General features: G+C 38.8%; 1 protein-coding gene and 1 long non-coding RNA gene across 2 annotated transcripts in view; one reads left to right on the top strand and one right to left on the bottom strand.

Annotated features, from left to right (window-relative positions):
* LOC113902166 overlaps positions 1-15348 on the top strand; it is a 77677-nt gene extending 62329 nt beyond the window's left edge. Inside the window, exon 3 of the long non-coding RNA XR_003513686.1 lies at positions 15310-15348. This is a non-coding gene — a long non-coding RNA (uncharacterized LOC113902166). The remainder of the gene's footprint in view (positions 1-15309) is intronic.
* Positions 1-21258, bottom strand: part of DIAPH3 (diaphanous related formin 3) — a 563088-nt gene that overhangs the window by 297197 nt on the left and 244633 nt on the right. The window contains exon 18 of the mRNA XM_027557103.1: positions 9544-9639. Within this exon, the coding sequence (XP_027412904.1) occupies positions 9544-9639 (96 nt within the window). The remainder of the gene's footprint in view (positions 1-9543; positions 9640-21258) is intronic.

Genomic DNA, 21258 nt, shown 5'->3' with positions numbered 1-21258 from the left:
TATACCAAACTTGTTATCATTTATTTGTAGGTATTTTCAAATAAAAACACTATTTTTCATGAAATTGAGAAAACATGATGCTTCTTTCTTGGAGTAAGACTATATTCCTGAGGATACCATGGATCAACTAGAGATGAATAATAAGAACATCATTTGTGTTCTTATCATCAGCTTCATTCACACATATTGAACTCAACAGTTATAAATGTGGGATATGCTGCTAGAAATAATAATATGTATAATCTTCAATAATGCAAGAACAAGAAGGAACAAATGAGCTAAATGATACTGCAAAAGAGATTTCTGGAATTACTAAAGGATAACCCATTAGTAGACACCAGAAAGCACAAAAATATTATATGATCTTAAAGAGATAATTAATGAATAACCAAGAGGGAATAAAATCTAAATCTATACATCATGAATAAAGCAAGTTGCATATGATCCTAGGATTAAATGTAAACATTAATATGAAATGAAGTGAAGGTCGCCCAGTTGTGTCCGACTCTTTGTGACCCAGGCCAGAATTCTCCAGGCCAGAATACTAGAGTGGGTAGCCGTTCCCTTATCCAGGGGATGTTCCCAACCCAGGGATCAAACCCAGGTCTGCCACATTGCAGGCGGATGGATTCTTTACCAGCTGAGCCACAAGAGAAGTCCAAACATTAACATACGAATACTAAAAGAAATTGAACGTGGAAAATTAGCTCATTTATGATTATAGAATTTACTCATAATAATCAATGAAAAAACATATGAAAAGACTTATATCTGACAAAATAAAAAGAAAACACTCATGTCAAATCACCTAAAACAATGGGATGAATGTGCCTCAAAATTCAGAAGGCTTTTCCCCAGTTCATTCAGAATACAGTGAGGTCCAAAGGAGAAAAATGTATGATAACTCAAAACAGCAAGAAAAAATGACCAACGAATAATATGTAATTTGTTAAACATCAGAAATAAGCAAACTGAGAAGGTAAATTGCTAAGATATTATCTGGATTGCAAGTTTAGAAGGATTAGTAAGATTAATCACAATCCTTAAAACTCCCTTTGAGAAACAATAAATTCTATTTGAAACCTAACTATGGACACAATAACAAATTGTAGAAAAGGTTTTAACATTAAATAAAAAGATTAAAAGGATCAACAGATAAACAGATAAGGAAGTTGTGGTTCAGTTCAGTTCAGCTCAGTTGCTCAGTTGTGTGACTCTGTGACCCCACGAACTGCAGCACGCCAGGCCTCCCTGTCTATCACCAACTCCCAGAGTCCACCCAAACCCATGTCCATGGAGGGATGAATCTGAGTCAGTTGCAGGGAGGTAGATAAACCTAGAGCCTGTTATACACAGTGAAATAAGTCAGAAAAGGAAAAACAAATATTGTATATTAATGCATAATATGGAATCTAGAAAAACACTACTATTTACAGAGAAGAAATGGAGAAGCATTCATAGAGAATGGTCTGGTGGCTACAGTGGGGAAAAGGGAGGGTAGAAAAACTAAGAAAGTAGCATTACCATATATACACTCCTATCTAGTAAAATGGATAACTAGAAGGAAGCTGCTATATAACAGAGGGAGCTCAGCCTGGCGCTCTATGATGACCTAGAGGCGTGGAATTGAGAGAGGCTCAAGAGGGAGTTTTTTATTTTATATGTGTCTGATTCTTTCTGACCCCATGGACTATAGCCTGCTAGGCTCCTCTGTCCATGGAATTCTCCAGAAAGGAATACTGAGGCTTGCCTGGAGAATCCCATGGAGAATTCCATGGACAGAGCAGACAGATCCCTTCTCCAGGGGATATTCTGAACGCATAGATCGAATCTGGGTCTCCTGCACTGAAAGCAGAGTCTTTACCATCTGAGTCACCAGGGAAGCCCATACCAGGTATAAAAAATGTAAAAAATGTTGAATTCTCAATAATACTTTTAAATTTCATAATGGAAAACTCTGTATTTTATATATATATAAAATTGTGACTGACTTGTGATGATGTACAGCAGAGACTACCACAAAATTGTAAAGCAATTATCCTCCAATAAAAAATAAAGAGTATCTTTAAAAAAAAGATTAAAAGGAAAGAATTACATGGAAGCATAACATAATAATTGAGGGAGAAATAAATCATAGTTTTTATTTCAGGTGGCATGGCAAAGTGGAGAGAACTTTGAAATGTTTTTTAAAAGTTATTTTTACTTTAATCTTTAAATCCTTTTCTGATCTATCCCAAAAGAAAGGAAATTAGAAAACCTGGAGAAAATGAAAAAAATACTTAAAGAAATGAAACAAAAGTTTGAAACATTGAGCAGGAAACAAAAGAACTGTATTATAAAGAAACAAGTATTTGAGGGAGAAAAAAAAATCTTTAAAAATATGCATTATCTAGCTACTGAAGTAGAAAATTCATATGGATTAGACATCAGATAAAGAGAAAACAGGTAACATAAGCAGAGATGTTCTCCAAACCACAAAGACAAGGAGATGGAAAAATCCTAAGTTAAGAGACATGGAATATGAGTATGGACACCTAAAAATGTCGTCTCGGAGTTCTGAAAGGAACACACACACACACACCAGGGAAGAGGCATATTTAAAAAGAAAATGTCACTTTCCAAAATTTTAGAGACAGACAAATCATCAGAACAATGAAGCTAAACAAGTCCTAAACACGGTATTTTTTTTCTTTAAAGCTACACTAGCTTCTTGTAAAACTCCAAGTATTAGAGGGGTGGTAGAATGGGAACATTCAAAAGCTCTGATATTGGAAGAGAAAACTGGTACAAATGCAGAACTGGTATATACTTATAGTAGCAGTTGTTGTTGTTCAGTTGCTAGGTCATGTCCAATAGACTACAGCCTGCCAGGTTCCTATGCCCATGAGATTTCCCAGGCAAATTTCCTTCTCCAGGGGATCTTCCCAACCCAGGGATGAAACCCATGTCTCCTGTATTAGCAAGCAAATTCTTTACCACTCCAGGGAAGCGCTATACTCAAAGTAGAGGTTACCAAACTTTTTCTATAAATGACCACATTGGTAAATATTTTAGGTTTTATGAGCCTATACAATCTGTCACAGCTACTCAATTCTACCATTGCAGCCCCAAAGCAGCCATGCTGCTGCTGCTGCTACGTCGCTTCAGTCGTGTCCGACTCTGTGCGACACCACAGAGGGCAGCCTACCAGGCTCCCATAGTAGTAATGAATGTGTTAGCAGCTCAGTCACGTCCAACCCTTTGCAACCATATGAACTGTAGCCCACCATGCCCCTCTATCCGTGGAATTCTCCAGGCCAGAATACGGGAGTGGGTTGCTATTCCCTTCTCCAGGGGATCTTCCCAACCCAGGAATCTAACCCAGGTCTCCTACAGGCAGATTCTTACTGTGTGGCAAACGATTAAGTTTACCCAAGTGAGGTCTGGCTCCTATGAGGTACTCTGTAAGCCCTTGGAATGTCCTACTTAGTAAGAGTGTCTTTGTTTACTAGGAGATTTGGGCCACAGCCTATTAGCCTGAACTGTGGAGGGTCTGGAAACTAAGGTCAAACATATGGGGGAATCAGCTATATCAAGACCCAGTGCAAACTAAATACCAAGGCTTGGGTCCCTGCTGGCAATAACCTGTGAGAAGTGTCCCCCATCACTGCTGGGAGAAGCCAGTGCTGTCCTTGTCACCAGTGGGAGAGGACAACTGCAAAACCATGCTTACAGCTCTCCTGGACTCGGCCCCACGGGCCTCTTCCCTCTTGCCGTTTGCCCCACGGGCCTTTCCCTCTGTATCACTTTGCTGTAATAACCATGAGTAAAACAGTGGTCAGTCAATTCTATGAGTCCTTCAAACAAATTATCAACCTTAAGAGTGGTCCTGGGGACCCCTGAACTTGCCACTGGTTTCAGTAGTGACAGCAGCCCTGGGAACCCCCTAACTTTGCAGATGAAACACCTCTATGATCTCACTTACACAGTTATCTAATCATATAAATATAAGCAACATTAGTTACCCATGCTATTTATAACTAATAATACATGTTTAACAATAATATATGAAAGACAAGTTAAATTTGAATAGAAAAATCAACTTTGCAGATAGATATAACTTACTTAACTTGCTTCTATATTTGTAATTCATCCACTACTTTCAGGTATTATTCCATGATTAAAATAACATATATTTATAAAGACTGAAATATGGGGGGGTTTTTGCTTATGAATAACCTTTTGGGAAAACATTTGCCATAACTAAGGGCAAGAATGGTAGAATGGATATGAGTTTGGGTAAACTCCAGTAGTTGGTGATAGACAGGGAGGCCTGCCCTGTTGCGGTTCATGGGGTCGCAAAGAGTCGGACATGACTGAGCGACTGAACTGAACTGAACAGCAAGTAAATTACACAAGAGCTGAAAATGAACTAATGCATAACACACAAATCAAAAGAGAAGCACAGATCTTTAAAACACTGTATTTAAAAGTTATGGAGAATAATATAAGATGTTTATTTAAAGCATCCAAAATACACATTAAACTGAATATTTTTACTAACATGCATCTTATCCCTTAAAATGTGATTATATTGATCCCAGTCGGAAGTTCTGAGTGCAGTAAAGGAGTGTAGAATGTGCAGATATTAGAACCAGTCATACATGTTTTCTGCAAGGGAACTTATAAATATTTAAACCTTTATACTAATTTCTAGGTTCCAGGTTTCCCCCCTTTACAGCTCTAATATCCACTCCAAAAAAAATCTAGTAAAGCATAGAAACTTGTAAAACTCCCAAGCCATCTCTTCATCCTAGAATGGCTAGAATTCTTTTACCCTGAACCCAGACTCGGACAAACTTCAGAAACCCAAAATATACCCACTCCAGTACTCTTGCCTGGAGAATTCCATTGACAGAGGAGCCTGGCAGACTGCAGTCCATGGGTCCCAAAGAGTTGGACATAACTGAGAGACTAACACACACAACCCATTTTTAAACAAATAGGTAAATAAATCAATAGATTTTAGATCCTTCCCCAAAACTCTGTGAAATGTTTCAGTTACGAGAAATTTAAGAGAAAGTACCTTAGGCTTCTAAGTGATAAGACAGAGTCTTGTCACCATCATGTGACTCTTCTCAGAATTCAGTATCTCAGAAGACTGAATTTCATAGACAAAAACCAGCTGTGAATCAGACTATAATTACAGTAAAGATTATAGGCTGCTAAAGCCTCTTAAAGCTTAAATCATAACACTTGCTACACTCAGAGAGGGTAAGAATGATTCGAGATGGATTACATCATAATATGATGACCTGGTATAAATTCTGACCTTTTGATCTTATACTTTAAAATGTGTCTAATAATTAAATGAATGGATTCACATGCTCAGCTACAGGAACCCAAACAGTATCCATCTTTATTTTGTATTCTCTAAACAGCCATTTTCAAAATCAGCAATCTTTTTCAAGTCACTCAACTGCCATGCTACCAACAACCTACATACACTGTCAACAGAACTACCGACAAGGAGACTCTGCAGTAAAGACTAAACAGGCACATCCTGAACCAGCACGTCAACTACTGCACTTGAACCTGGAATCCTGTTTAGTATATGTGTGTAATGCATAACTAATACTAAAGAACACTGCTCAAAAGACCAATCATTCAACTTTCAGATGGCTATTTAGGCTATCTTACCACAGCTAACCCACCTAAAAAGAATCATATTCAAGATAATATTTCTTTAGGACCCCGAACAAGACAATTTATAATGGAGGCCATTAACAGTTTTCAAGACAAAAAACATTCTTAAAATCACAAAGTACAGAACGTTTTGACATTATTTAAGTTACTAATTATAGGGGACTGGAATGCAAAAGTAGGAAGTCAAGAAACACCTGGAGTAACAGGCAAATTTGGCCTTGGAATACACAATGAAGCAGGGCAAAGACTAATAGAGTTTTGCCAAGAAAATGCAATGGTCATAGCAAACACCCTCTTCCAACAACACAAGACTCTACACATGGACATCACCAGATGGTCAACACCGAAATCAGATTGATTATACTCTTTGCAGCCAAAGATGGAGAAGCTCTATACAGTCAGTAAAAACAAGACCAGGAGCTGACTGTGGCTCAGACCATGAACTCCTTATTGCCAAATTCAGACTGAAATTGAAGAAACTAGGGAAAACCACTAGACCATTCAGGTATGACCTAAATCAAATCCCTTATGATTATACAGTGGAAGTGAGAAATAGGTTTAAGGGCCTAGATCTGATAGATAGAGTGCCTGATGAACTATGGAATGAGGTTCGTGACATTGTACAGGAGACAGGGATCAAGACCATCGCCATGGAAAAGAAATGCAAAAAAGCAAAATGGCTGTCTGGGGAGGTCTTACAAATAGCTGTGAAAAGAAGAGAAGTGAAAACCAAAGGAGAAAAGGAAAGATATAAGCATCTGAATGAAGAGTTCCAAAAAACAGCAAGAAGAGATAAGAAAGCCTTCCTCAGCAATTAATGCAAAGAAATAGAGGGAAACAACAGAATGGGAAAGACTAGAGATCTCTTCAAGAAAATTAGAGATACCAAGGGAACATTTCATGCAAAGATGGGCTCGATAAAGGACAGAAATGGTATGGACCTAACAGAAGCAGAAGATATTAAGAAGATGTGGCAAGAATACACAGAAGAACTGTACAAAAAAGATCTTCACGACCCAGATAATCATGATGGTGTGATCACTCATCTACAGCCAGACACCCTGGAATGTGAAGACAAGTGGGTCTTAGAAAGCATCACTACGAACAAAGCTAGTGGAGGTGATGGAATTCCAGTTGAGCTATTCCAAATCCTGAAAGATGATGCTGTGAAAGTGCTGTACTAAATATGCCAGCAAATTTGGAAAACTCAGCAGTGGATACCGGACTGGAAAAGGTCAGTTTTCATTCCAATCCCAAAGAAAGGCAATGCCAAAGATTGCTCAAACTACCGCACAATTGCACTCATCTCAGACGCTAGTAAAGTAATGCTCAAAATTCTCCAAGCCAGGCTTCAGCAATACGTGAACCGTGAACTTCCTGATGTTCAAGCTGGTTTAAGAAAAGGCAGAGGAACCAGAGATCAAATTGCCAACATCCGCTGGATCATGGAAAAAGCAAGAGAGTTCCAGGAAAACATCTACTTCTGCTTTATTGACTATGTCAAAGCCTTTGACTGTGTGGATCACAATAAACTGTGGAAAATTCTGAAAGAGATGGGAATACCAGACCACCTGATCTGCCTCTTGAGAAATTTGTATGCAGGTCAGGAAGCAACAGTTAGAACTGGACATGGAACAACAGACTGGTTCCAAATAGGAAAAGGGGTATATATATATATCAATAACCTCAGATATGCAGATGACATCACCCTTATGGCAGACAGTGAAGAGGAACTAAAAAGCCTCTTGATGAAAGTGAAAGTGGAGAGTGAAAAAGTTGGCTTAAAGCTCAACATTCAGAAAAGGAAGATCATGGCATCCAGTCCCATCACTTCATGGGAAATAGATGGGGAAACAGTGGAAACAGTGTCAGACTTTATTTTTTGGCCTCAAAATCACTGCAGATTGTGACTGCAGCCATGAAATTAAAAGACGCTTACTCCTTGGAAGGAAAGTTATGACCAACCTAGATAGCATATTCAAAAGCAGAGACATTAGTTTGCCAACAAAGGTTCATCTAGTCAAGGCTATGGTTTTTCCTGTGGTTATGTATGGATGTGAGAGTTGGACTATGAAGAAGGCTGAGCACTGAAGAATTGATGCTTTTGAACTGTGGTGTTAGAGAAGACTCTTGAGAGTCCCTTGGACTGCAAGGAGATCTAACCAGTCCATTCTGAAAGAGATCAGCCCTGGGTGTTCTTTGGAAGGAATGATGCTAAAGCTGAAACTCCAGTACTTTGTCCACCTCATGCGAAGAGTTGACTCATTGGAAAAGAGTCTGATGCTGGGAGGGATTGAGGGCAGGAGGAGAAGGGGACGGCAGAGGATGAGATGGCTGGATGGCATCACTGACTCAATGGACATGAGTCTGAGTGAACTCTGGGAGTTGGTGATGGACAGGGAGACCTGGCGTGCTGCGATTCATGGGGTCGCAAAGAGTAGGATACGACTGAGCGACTGAACTGAACTGAACTGACTGAAGTTAGTAATGCTTTTCCTTTCCTTTAAGAGGGAAGTTTCCTGAAACAACAAATACCAAAATTTCACTGGTCTAACCTCCCGGCCCCAATACCTTTCTACTTTAGACCACATGTTCAGCAGACAACAGGAACACAGGCCCCCTGCCTTACAGTTCTCACGTTGGGAGGACAATGCCCTGAGTGCAGGCAGAGCGCCCTGGAGCTGGTCCCACAGCAGGTAAGTCCTCCACGCCGCATCCCTGCTGGCACCTTCCTGGGCCCAACCAAGCCACATGGCTCCACTGCAAAGCGGCAGCTATGCACAATCAGCAGGTGCCCAGAAATGAAAACACTGCTTTTGCCAGAACACTAATTTCTTCACACTGTCCATAGGACCTTGTCAAGCTTATATCCTGTCAGGCGTACACTGCAGAAAAAGAGACAGCTCTCTGCCAAAAGTGAGCAGGGTAAGAAGAGGCTTCCAGAGTTTTCACAAAGGAGTGTCAACCCCGCCTTCTCCGGACACTGCTCTAACTCCCTCCTGCATCAACAGCATGGAGGCTCATCCTCTCGCCAAGGACTGTTTTGTCCAAGTGATTGCGAAAAGCTCACTTTAAGCACTTAATAACTGAACGGCAGAGTACGTTAGCTCTTCTTGCCTCTAAATTCTCCACATTTTATCCATCTTGTAGCATCAAAAAGTAATATATCCAGATTACATTATCTCAGTTCCAAACAGAAGTGTCTTTGACGCATTTAAGATGCAGCTGAAATGAGTCAGAAGCAAACCCATTTGCCCTCTTCTCCCACAGCAATTCAGCCAGGAAGACAATTCAATACTAAGTATTTAGCTCCTGTAACAGTAATTAAATCTAAAATATTTCAAGGCAGTACTTTTGAGGAAAGGCTTTGAACTGCTCAGATGGGATAACAGAATTCATTTTAATCACCATCCTTATTCCCATTAATATTCCAAACTCCTCTGTGTCTGATCAAGTATCACAAATAACAGTTTCAGAGGTACAAAAGAAAAAATCCACTACCAATTTTTTTCCCCAAAATATGATGTCATCACCTAAATTCCATAATTCTTTATTGTTATATTTAAAAGAAAGACTTTAAAGGGTAGGTCTATTTTCAGTAATGGGAAATATATTTTTATTTTAAATCCCTTTCCTAGCTTTATTTTCTAATATGCATTAATCTTTTGAAGAACTTAACTTATAATTCCTTCAGGAATTATGAGTCAAAGGAAAGCAAAGTTAACTCTTAATCTAAGTGATAATAATAAAATTAACAGAAAATGAAAAAAGTCAAAAAGAAAATGACATAATTTAAAGGAACCAGTGTGTTCAATGGTGTGTTTTTCTAATTTAATTATATTGAAATCTGATACTTACAAAGGTTCTGGGCAGTTTTGGAATCTAGAAATTTAAGTTCCTTAATTCGTTTCTTAATAGCTTTCTTCTCTTCAAAATCTTCCTCTTCTCTTTTCTCTGTAAAACCAAGGATAGATCCATGTTAGGCACTGAACTGTCAGAAGATATAAACTTTGTCATGAAATAATCTTAAAAAACACATAAACAGTTTAAATCAGTTAGAAAAAGAATAGTAGACATCCCAAGACCCAAACTATTTCATATAGGGTCTGGCAGTTCTTTCCCTAAAAAACAACTAAGAGTAAATATTTAAAAGTCTAACAGAAAAAACATAAACAAAGTTGTTGTTCACTATGGAAACCAAAGCCATCAGGTGAAGAATAAGCACAGTGAGTTCATCTCAACAATATACAGTACACGATCATAAAAATAAATGTACTGACACTTGGGATAGGTTAAGGAGTTAGCTCTAAGAGTGTTAAGCAAACACTCAGAGGTTTTATGTTTGAAATACCTTATTTATTTAAAAAGACATATAAAACTGGACAGTAGAATGTTTATAATTTGTTTTCCAAATACTTGAAAAATACTCAAATTTTAATATTCAGCCTACTTTATCTGAGCTTTTAAAAATCAGCAAATGTATTTAACCTCTCTGTCCTTGCTAAAAAATAAGTAAGAGAATAAATACATCCTGCTGAACAATATATGGACTGTGATTACAGCACAGTACATGACAGTCAAGGTTAACAGCTGTAACCAGTAAAGTGATCCTGTCCTGGTTCCTCTCCTTTGTACACATGGACAGCACTTCTGACGAAAGTCATTCATCTAGACAAAATCAGGATCTCGAAAACAAAAAACGGACCAAATCGTTTAGCTAGATGTGTATAAATAAATCACTAATGTTGAAGAAACTTCAAAAACAATCTTCATATATAAGATAGCACATTATAATTAGATTTTTGTATATCAGAAAAGCATTATAATTACATGTTTGGGTCCATAGTGTGAAACAGGGATCAAATTTTATGTTTTTCAAAATGTTTATTAACTAATTATCTCTATCATTTTATGAATAATCAACCATCTTTCTCAACTGATTTTACATTACACTTTTAGTCTATATTTGCTTTCCTGGACGTCTAATTTTGCTCCACGGTTCCACATACTACTCTTGGGCTACTATCATCCCGCCTTCAGCACTGTAGGATTTATGATATATCTTACTAATTGGCTGTTCAAATTATTTTTCTTTTTAAACATTCTTCACTTTTTTCATTTATTTTCCACATGAACCTAAGAGCAATCCAAAGTTCTAAAAATAAAATCCATTTGAATTGTAAGGCATTCGTGAACAGATTGAGGTAAATCTGATATGTTGACAATTTCCAAACTTCCTAATCATGAACATGACATCTGTCTATAATTTTTCAACTTAACACAGCATTCTGCATAGGCATCCTGCATACTTATTGTTAATGTCAGGTGCCGTAAGTATTACACTCCTAGGTCTCTGGACATACTGATTAACTCAAACTTTCCCCACTATACTTTGTTACTAGTTACTGGTAGAATATAGAAATTTTGTTGAATTTTGCATGTATGTTTTATAGTCATTCACTTTACTTATTTATTCTTTCATTCAAATAAGTATCTACTAAGCACCAACTAAAAAAGAACATGCTAGACAAAATGGACATGTCTTGGCCTCAAAAAATTTAAGAACCAATCCAATTAAAGTACATACGTAGATATATCTACAGTGTTTGGGTAAGAACCACAGGAGACTAAAGAAGATTAACTCATACTTTTAAGGGGCAGTCTCTATGGAATGAATGATATCTAAACAAAAGCTAGAAAGAGAAAAGGAATTAGGCAAGTGAGAAATGTTTGGGGTGGGAGAAGGAAGGACACAGATTATGGAAGGATAGTGATTCAGGTTCTGCGAGGGCACAGAAACAAGTAAGATAATAAGAACAAAGAATATTGGGTGGAAATAAATGGCACCAGAATATGTGAGACCTTTTAAGCATTACTTTGTCAACAAAGGTCCGTCTAGTCAAAGCTACTGTTTTTCCAGTAGTCATGTATGGATGTGAGAGTTGGACTATAAAGAAAGCTGAGAGCAGAATTGATGCTTTTGAACTGTGGTGTTGGAGAAGACTCTTGAGAGTCCCTTGGACTGCAAGGAGATCCAACCAGTCCATCATAAAAGAGATCAGTCGTGGGTGTTCACTGGAAGGACTGATGCTGAAACTCTAATACTTTGGCCACCTGATGCAAAGAGCTGACTCATTGGAAAAGACCCTGATGCTGGGAAACATTGAAGGCAGGAGGAGAAGGGGATGACAGAGGATGAGATGGTTGGATGGCATCACCAACTCAATGGACATGAGTCTGGGTAAACTCTTGGAGTTGGTGATGGACAGGGAGGCCTGGCATGCTGCAGTCCATGGGGTCTCAAAGAGTCGGATACGACTGATCAACTGACACGACTGAGCGACTAAACTGACTGACTGAAGAATTCTGGCTTTTCTTAGAGCAACGTGAAGCCACTGAAGTCTTAAGCATGAGAGAGACATCAAAAGAACTATATTTTAGAAAACAACGCAGCCCACTGCCGGTGAATTGAAAGCCTGGCACAAAGTAACGGTAGAAGGGCAAGACAGAGGGGAGTGGTAGCAATCCACGAGAAATGGGAACACTCTTATTGCGACTGCTCAAGTCACAAAGCTTAAAGTCACCCTTCTTTTCACCAACCCCTAACTACATCTAGACCAAGAGTGAATCCTGTCAATTCTAACTCAAAATATTCACTAAAATAAGCACCCCTTACTGGATCCCTGGCTACTACATTCCCCCACACTGCTTGTAGCTACTATCCTTTCTCACCTGTATCACAACTGCTTTCTAACTAGTCTCCCCACTTCCAAGTCTGACCAGCTGCAGTCTCTTCAGGACACAGAGCGAAAGACTCCTGTTAAACCCCAGCAGCACAGGTGTGCTCCCTCACACAGACCAGCACGTGTTCCCGCCTGGTGTGCCCCATCACCAGCGCTCTGCCTGGTTCCTCCTCTGAAGCCCTTACTCCCACATAACATGAATTTGATAGTGTCTCTCTCCCTGCATGAGAAAGCAAGCTGTTAGAGGCAGTTACTTTGTTCACCAGTGTATACTTAGCCCCAAGCCTGGAACACAGCAGGACCTCAGTAAAGCTCTGTTGTATGTATATGCGCATGTACCTGTGTACCTGCAGACTAATGGAGAAAGAAAGGGACCCTCAGGTTTAAGCAATCAGGCAGATGATGACTGAGCAACAAATGAGGAACATTTTTGACCCAGTCCAGTTTTAAACATGTGCAGTTTGAGGAGCTCTTGTACTTCCACATGTCAAGAGCTAAAATGTATCCATCCTAGTAATTATTTTACTGGTTGTCATAGGTTATCCAGGTATCAGCAAATAACCGCACATTCATCTCCTTATTCCTAGTATAGAAGTCTTTTCCTTGTCTTTTTGTATTGGTTAATATTTTCAGATGAAGGATAGTAAAAATTTTATTAGTGGAGTGCCTTTCCTTAACCTCAACCAATGATAATCCTTTACTTTTTAGAAAATGTATACATTTTATCTTCCTATCTTGATCCTCAACTAAAAGGCTTGTCTCTACATTTTTAAAAATCAATTTATTTCTCAACAGCAGTAACCTATCACATTCTGAAATATCTTCTGGTCTACATAAAGAAAAAAGTCAAATAACCTTAAATTTTAAATAATATTGACTGAATATCTGCTAGGCATTACACTGAACAATTCCTGATGCACTTGCTTATATAACTTACATAAGAGTAATACTACTTCTGTGACTATTGTCATCATCATCATAATCATTGTAAGAAAAATAATGTTTGAGGTAAGTATCTTTAAGCAACAGACCTAATGAAAGAATGAAGGTCACTACACTTTGACTCAACCTTTCTACTAGTTGCAAAATATGTTAGATGTCACATTAAAAAAAGTTTATCTAGCACTCTTCACTACTTCAACCTGCAAATCAGAAACCAAGGCCACTTCAATTTTTTTTTTTTTAAATAAAAACAATAAATTAAACTCTTGTGGAGTTTAATGTATCAGCATACGCCATGCAATGGACACCATGGCTTTCTCCTCTCTTCTCTGCTACCAGATAGTTAAAGGACGGCTGGGGAAAGATGGAATGGAAACAGAGTAAAGAGACAGGAAGAAAATGAGTTTCTAAACTAAAAAGAAATTCATAAAAAAAAAAAAAAGGATTAAAAAAAGATACAAACCCACTTACATAGTTATGAAACCAGATAATCAAGTCTATTATCCAAACAGACTGATTTGGTTAAAATCTTTCATGCTGAGAAATAATGAGAAGTACTGCTGTGGGGGAAAAAAAAACACACACAGCCATATCATGAACTGCCTCAAATGAGAGTAAAACCAGTGAAAATGTTTATGCAAAGGTCACTGATAAAGCAGGATATACATGTTGCCAACAATAAGGATGCGTTAAAGAGAAATATGGGATCACAAAGAGTCAGGCACGACTGAGCGACTAACATACAAAGACAAATAAGAATAAAGGAGGCTATTAGTAAGAATGAAAATTTTCACAAAATCCAGTTACCCATGCTGATGGTAACTCTGTCGAATACTAGCCAGGAGAGTGCAGGGTTCTGCAGGGAACTTGAGCTTGGGATCCCAGTGCCAGAATCTGAAACCTGGCCCCTGAGGGCCAGATAAGAAGCCAACTGTGGCTTACATCCCTGCCCTACGGGCACTGTCCTCTAAGGACTTGTGAGAATGAAGGGAAATAATCATTACCTTCCCGAAACCATCCCCTAACCCCTGCAGTGACAGAGAAATGAGGGGCAAGAAACAGAGTGCCTGACCGCAGCTCAGGAGCCCAGAGGAGAGCACCTTTAGACACTCCCCGCCCACTGCTGGCGTGCCTTCTGAAGCCAGGACCAACACCCTTTCTCTAAAAGACTGGCTTTCCTCAAGTATGAGTCAGGATGTCAGATTATTAGTGCCATCTATATTTGTGATGTCGCTTTTTTGCCATTAGAAGTCTGTGTTTGATCTCATTTCCTAGAGATGTCGAGTAAAGCTGCATTTTTCCGAGAAGATTAATCCTGTTCACGAATGGTTCTGATTACTAACACAACCTACGCCACCTTTCATAAGGGTTTATGTCAGAATTAAGTCAAAGACGACAAAGCTTTCTTTGTTGCCGAGAGCCATGAACTGAAAAAGTCTTTTTTAATTATATTTTCTCTTTATTCTTTTTCTATTTTCAAAGTTTCAAAAATAGCTGCAAAATTATATAAAGAATCTCCTTTCAAAATCTCTTCTTTCATACTACATTTTCCGTTAAAAATCATAGTTCCATGGTACATGGTTATACAATTTATTCTAGTTCATTTTACATTATGTTCTAATCAGATTGATTAAAAATGTGACCTTTTTCTTTATGTGGAGTAAGATTCCACATAAATTTTAAGGTTCATTTATTTAAGGTATAATTTAAGGACTGCAGAAAATTCTAGAATATGCAGTTATAAATGTGTAAGTAGCTAGTAGAGGCACAAAATGTAACAGTTTTCTACTTCTATAATTGAATATTTTAAACAATAAATGCTACTAATAATGTTTTATTCTATATATACATATAATTTTTTTATTTGTTAGTGCTTTCTGGTTATTCTATCTTATGACAATATATCTTTAAAGTACTAAGCATTTTAATTTTTTTCTAGTTTTCATTTGCTGCTAAGTCACTTCAGTCGTGTCCGACTCTGTGCGACCCCAGAGACGGCAGCCCACCAGGCTCCCCTATCCCTGGGATTCTCCAAGCAAGAATACTGGAGTCGGTTGCCATTGACTTCTCCAATGCATGAAAGTGAAAAGTGAAAGTGAAGTCGCTCAGTTGTGTCTGACTCCTAGCGACCCCATGGACTGCAGCCTACCAGGCTCCTCCATCCATGGGATTTTCCAGGCAAGCGTACTGGAGTGGGGTGCCATTGCCTTCTCCGAGTTTTCACTTAGCACAACTGCTATTAAAGTTTACGTTATATGTTTAAATTACCATTTTTTTGTTCATTAGATTATCATAACATTAGCCTTCAGAGGATAAAAGGAAGTGCACCCGATTGAATAACCATTCTCGGTGACACTGAGAGAAGCCAGTAAGAATCATCTCAACGTAAAGTATATGACCACTGAAGCCGACCACAGCCTTCAGGCGGGGTGGAAGGTTGGGGCAGACAGCTATAAACTAGACATCATCTGCATAACTGTGGTTGCTTTTCTTTCCAGCTTTGCTAACTACTGGCGTTTTAAGACTCCAATAAAGAGTATCAAAAATTTACAGCATCCACATTTATAGGCTCTTGAATATGAAGTTTAACCATCTCATTATATCAATGAGGAAACATGTATCAAGCCCAGGTTTTTCTGTGTCAAGTACAGAAAATATGAGTTACTTGCCCGAGGTCACAAAAAGGCCTCAGTTGTCACCAGATCCCAGACAAGAACCCTGGTCCCACACCACAGGCCCAGATCAGCTCTGGGGCAGGGGACCTGAAGCAGGAGAATAGTCTGCAACCGGCTGAGCATGGGGTCCCTCCCAGGCTTCACGGTTCCAGGTGATGGGAGACATGCAGTGGAAGTGGACCAGGGAAGGAGGAGAAATGCTTGGTCTCTTGAAAACAATGAGCAGGATTAGGGCTATGGGAAAAACTATATAGTTCCAAAGGGAGAATCAAGAGTTCACTCATCACTACTCTCACATGGCGGCTCCCTTAGGGGGAGGCTCAGTTATTCAGCCAAAAGGGGTGAATGGAATGGATCAGTGAGACTCAGGGGTGTGAACTGAGAACAGATGAAAAGCTGAGAAAAGAAAGCAGATTTCTGAAAGTTACTAACATTGGAGACTGTGATAAGACGATATGGTTTCAAAGAAGACAGGCAGCTCAGAGGCAGAAGATACAGAATACATAGAAAAAAGTGAAAACCTGGAATAAATTAGTTATTTTTTCATTGGCAATATCCCCTTGGCAAAATATCAAAGTAAACACTTTGGTACTGAAAACTATAATTGTATAAATAGCTTCAGTCACACCTGATCTGTCAAACCCAGTTTTAATATTTCTAGGCACAAAGATAAATGGCTATGTATCTAAATACAAAGAAAATAAATAGGGGAGAAACAGGTTATTTTTCTATTCAAATATTAATATGACTGCCATAACTAATAAGAGCATTTTATAAGCAAAAAACTGTCTATCTGGTAATTCAAGGCTAAGAATTATATAATATATAAATATGAGAGTAGCTTAAGCACTAAATAAAACCTTATAGAATGAATGATTCAACAACAGCAACCATCAAAAGTATAGCAAGTAAATACATTTCTCTTTATGTGATTAGAAGACAAGGACATAAAACAAATTTTCTTGAAGGACTTCTCTCTGCAACTCAAGTCCTATATGGATACGGAGAAAGATTTCACTATTTATCAAGCCTTTAACTAGAGTCATAGCTAGACTTTTTTTTAAACCATGTACAAAAGGATTATTAAGGCACTGGGAATACACTTTATAAGGAATTTAATGCCTATACTTCAAAATACTTATGATTTCTACCCACTTAACTAAAAGCACTTGTCTTCCCCATCTCTTTTTCCTATATGAAAATACAAACTTTTCAAAATAAATGTTACAGAAGTGCTTGATCCTGAGGACCTCTGCAATCACAGAAATGAGCTATTTTGCTCATCTGAAAAGTATTGCCACTGTAAACTAAAAGAACCACTTCCTGTAAGTTCCCTTGTCGTAAACACCCCTTCATGACCAAAGTCTTAGCAGAAAAACAAGAGTTCAAACCAAATAAAACATCAAGTCCTTCTAAATCACATATTCAACAGCTTTTTTAAATTAAATAAGCTGTGCTACGGAGAAAAATAACCCTCTTCCCTCATAGTTCAGTTGGTAAAGAATCCACCTGCAATGTAGGAGACCCTGGTTCAATTCCTGGGTCAGGAAGATCCACTGCAGAAGGGATAGGCTACCCACTCAAATATTCTTGGGCTTCCTTTGTAGCTCAACTGGTAAAGAATCTGCCTGCAATGCAGGAGACCTGGGTTTGACCCCTGGGTTGGGAAGATCCCTTGGCGAAAAGAAAGGTTACCCACTCCAGTATTCTGGCCTGGAGAATTCCATGGACTGTATAGTCCACAGGGTAGCAAAGAGTCAGACACAACTGAGCGACTTTCACTTTCAAGACAGTCAAGCCTATGTATCAGGTTATATCTTAATGTTAACTGTTTTAATTAAATTAATTACAAATTGAGATGACTTCTGACTGAATAAACCATAGGTTATGAGGGAAAAAAATAAAAAGAATCATGAAAAAGTCAAACACTCAGCTACAAGACAACCGAAGTTCATCCTCACACAATCTTTCTTGGCTCCATCACGACTTCTCATAAAAACATCCCTAAATTGTATCCTCAAAATCTCCCCACTACAAGGAATCTTTCTAGTCCTTACCCCTATGAATTCCTTCTGAATTTTGTTGTTTCCCAGTCATGGATTATTACATGTATTCATGAAAAATATTTTTTCTAACTATTGTTTTTGCCAGTACAAGCTACTCCCATATATCCTCTGATGATATTAGAAAGTAGAAATATATTTCTGCTAAAGAAATCACACAACAAAGACTAAAAGTTAATGCTTGACATGCTAGTGCATAAGAAGAAAATCTACTGAAGGGGAAAAAAAACAACCTATTATGAAAAGAATGAGAACTTGGTGTACATTCCTAATTTAAAAGAAGGATTAAATCCAAATGAGGACAGAGGTAATTCTGGATATCTAGCGTGGTGTAGAATGGAGAGACTTAATAAGCCAACTTATTAGTATTTGTTTACACAATGCTAAGCAACCTGGGAATAGAAAAAGTAATGATCAATTATATTAACTCAAGATAAAAAGCAATGCCATATTAAATAGAGAACAGGTCATCCCTGATGTATCAGTGTGCAGGGAAAACATGACACAGAGTTTCATCAAAATAGTCTGCAAGACTACAAAACTCAGTAGAAATGTGATCAGACATAAAAGCGATTACTCCAAAATACTGAGAAAGAATTTCAGGTTTAAGAAGCAGAATTTTACAATGAACATAATTCTATTCAGTAACAGCATGCTTACATTCTTTAGGATCTAGCGTTTTTGCAAAAGCACTAATCAGAGTATAGAGCATCAACATGAATTTCACATTTCAGTGTTAGAAAAATGAAGCTCTGGTACTTTATCATAAAAACCTTGGACTTGTCTCCAACTATGGACTTGGCATTGTCCTAGGAAAGGGGTATAGATGTCATCCCTGATCAGAAAAATGCGTGTATGTGTGTGTCTGTGTACATGTGCATACACAGAAGCCAGTTATGGGGAAGAAGAGATGGAGATAATACCTGGATGTTGATTCGGTTCAATTCAACCTTAATTACACAGCCTTTCTGATAGGTAATTACGCTGTCCTAATTGTATATACCCATCTCTGATAGCTCAGTTGAAAATTCAAGTTATTTCCTTGATTTCTCAGTTACTGCATTTTATTCCTCTATGTTCCAGGATGCTGCCAAGGTTCCAGATCATACTGGCCTCCAGTTACCCTATCTAAATGGAACTCCATTATTTGTCCTGTTTTCTAGAATCAACTATTATGTGCTAATTGCCTTCCCATAACCACCCGAACTTTGGACTATTATTTTTTAATCTGGACTTTAGATAGTTGTGTACCTATGATATTGTCCTTTCAGGCTCGATCTCACACTGTGTAAATCCAACACAGCCATGGAGACCTCTAGCGCGTGTACACATCACTGCCCTAGTTGCAGCTCAAAGGTCCCACACGCACCGTCCCACTAAACGGAAGTGTTTAACGGAGCCCCAGGAAGGAACATGCTATACTGTGACTGCGGGAACGTTTCAAAACATGATTTCTACTTAGAGAGACAAGAAAATGGGGGGTTAGTGCTTAATGGGTACAGAGTGTCAGATGAGGAAGATGAAAAAGTTCTAGAGCTGCATGGCAGTAATGGCCATGAAACAATGTGAATGTATTTAATACCACAGAACTATACACTTTGAAATAAGTTTCATTGTAAAATTCTGTTATGTAAATTAACCACAGTTTTTTAAAATAGGAAAAATTATTCAGGCTGGATTTCAAATCCTTGTTTTTCTTAAAATGTTAATTTGACCACTTCTTGATTTGAAGATGTATGTAGGAATGATTAAAGTCTAAACATTTTTTTTTTTTTTGCTATTTTAATGAAGGGACAGAAATCTAAGTGATTTCCAAACTCTTGAACTAGATCAGGCTGGGACCACTTATAACACAGATTGTTCCTCCCCGTTTCCCAAGAACTGGTGAGGCCACGATCGCGCTCCTGCCTGCACAGTGCCCCACAGGTGTGATGGTGTAAGCCCTCTCCTGCCTGCACAGTGCCCCACAGGTGTGATGGTGTAAGCCCTCTCCTGCCTGCACAGTGCCCCACAGGTGTGATGGTGTAAGCCCTCTCCTGCCTGCACAGTGCCCCACAGGTGTGATGGTGTAAGCCCTCTCCTGCCTGCACAGTGCCCCACAGGTGTGATGGTGTAAGCCCTCTCCTGCCTGCACAGTGCCCCACAGGTGTGATGGTGTAAGCCCTCTCCTGCCTGCACAGTGCCCCACAGGTGTGATGGTGTAACTCCTGTCCTCCCGCACAGTGCCCCACAGGCATGACGGCCTACCTCGTCTCCAGCTGACGCAGAAAAACTGCTACCAAACAGTCCTTCCCCTCTCACCCCCACTCTGTATTCTCTCTCCTAATTGGACAAGGAACTTAATTCTTGGGTGTTTTAAGTACCTAATCACATTTCTGTTTTCTTCAACGTCACAACCCAGCTCTCAGATATCTAAAAATATGGTAGCCTGTTATCAACTACTTTGTAATCAGAGATAATAGGTAAAAAAGCACGGGCAGCTTTTTATACAAAAGGAGATCTAATGGCTCTCCTTCCTTCCTTCTATCCCTCCACTCTAAGAGATGAGGCACAGACTGTAATCTTCTCACTTGTTAACCCCTCCCTTGCTAAAGAGCCTACAGCAGGTAGGAGGGTCGGGTACTTCCTAGCGCTGGCGTCAACCCTCTCATCTGCTTGGTCACTGCTCCATCTAGACAGCTGCTGTGTGGGTCTTCAGCCTCAGACCACTACCTGAGATTCACAGTCCTGTTCATGCACCCAGACAGAAGTCACTATAAAAAAATGGTCTCATCCTTCTGTGCTGTGCGTCCCTATGCGGGTATCGTATCAAGGAAAAAGGAGAGCTGAGTCAAAACTGAATTCGGAACCCCTTATGCTTTATAATTGCCAATGTCCAACAAAAATTTCTTAGAATTTGTCTTCCAGCCTGCCTCCCAAAAAAACATCTTACCTTTAGCAGACTAACCAAATGTGCTATTAAAACGAAAAAAAGAAGACAGTACTTAACAGAACCATTCTGTGAAGGGGAAGGGAAGAAACCTTTCATTAACGGAAATGCAGTGGCTTAAATCTATTAGACAATCTCGCTATAAACTCAATTACTTCACAATTATGTTGGGCCACCTGACAATTCAGAAGAGAAGCATTAACATCTTAGTTGAGAAGAAT

Source organism: Bos indicus x Bos taurus, chromosome 12 (genome assembly GCF_003369695.1).
Source record: "Bos indicus x Bos taurus breed Angus x Brahman F1 hybrid chromosome 12, Bos_hybrid_MaternalHap_v2.0, whole genome shotgun sequence".
Taxonomy (NCBI): Eukaryota; Metazoa; Chordata; class Mammalia; order Artiodactyla; family Bovidae; genus Bos; species Bos indicus x Bos taurus.
This window is presented reverse-complemented; position numbering and strand designations above follow the sequence as displayed.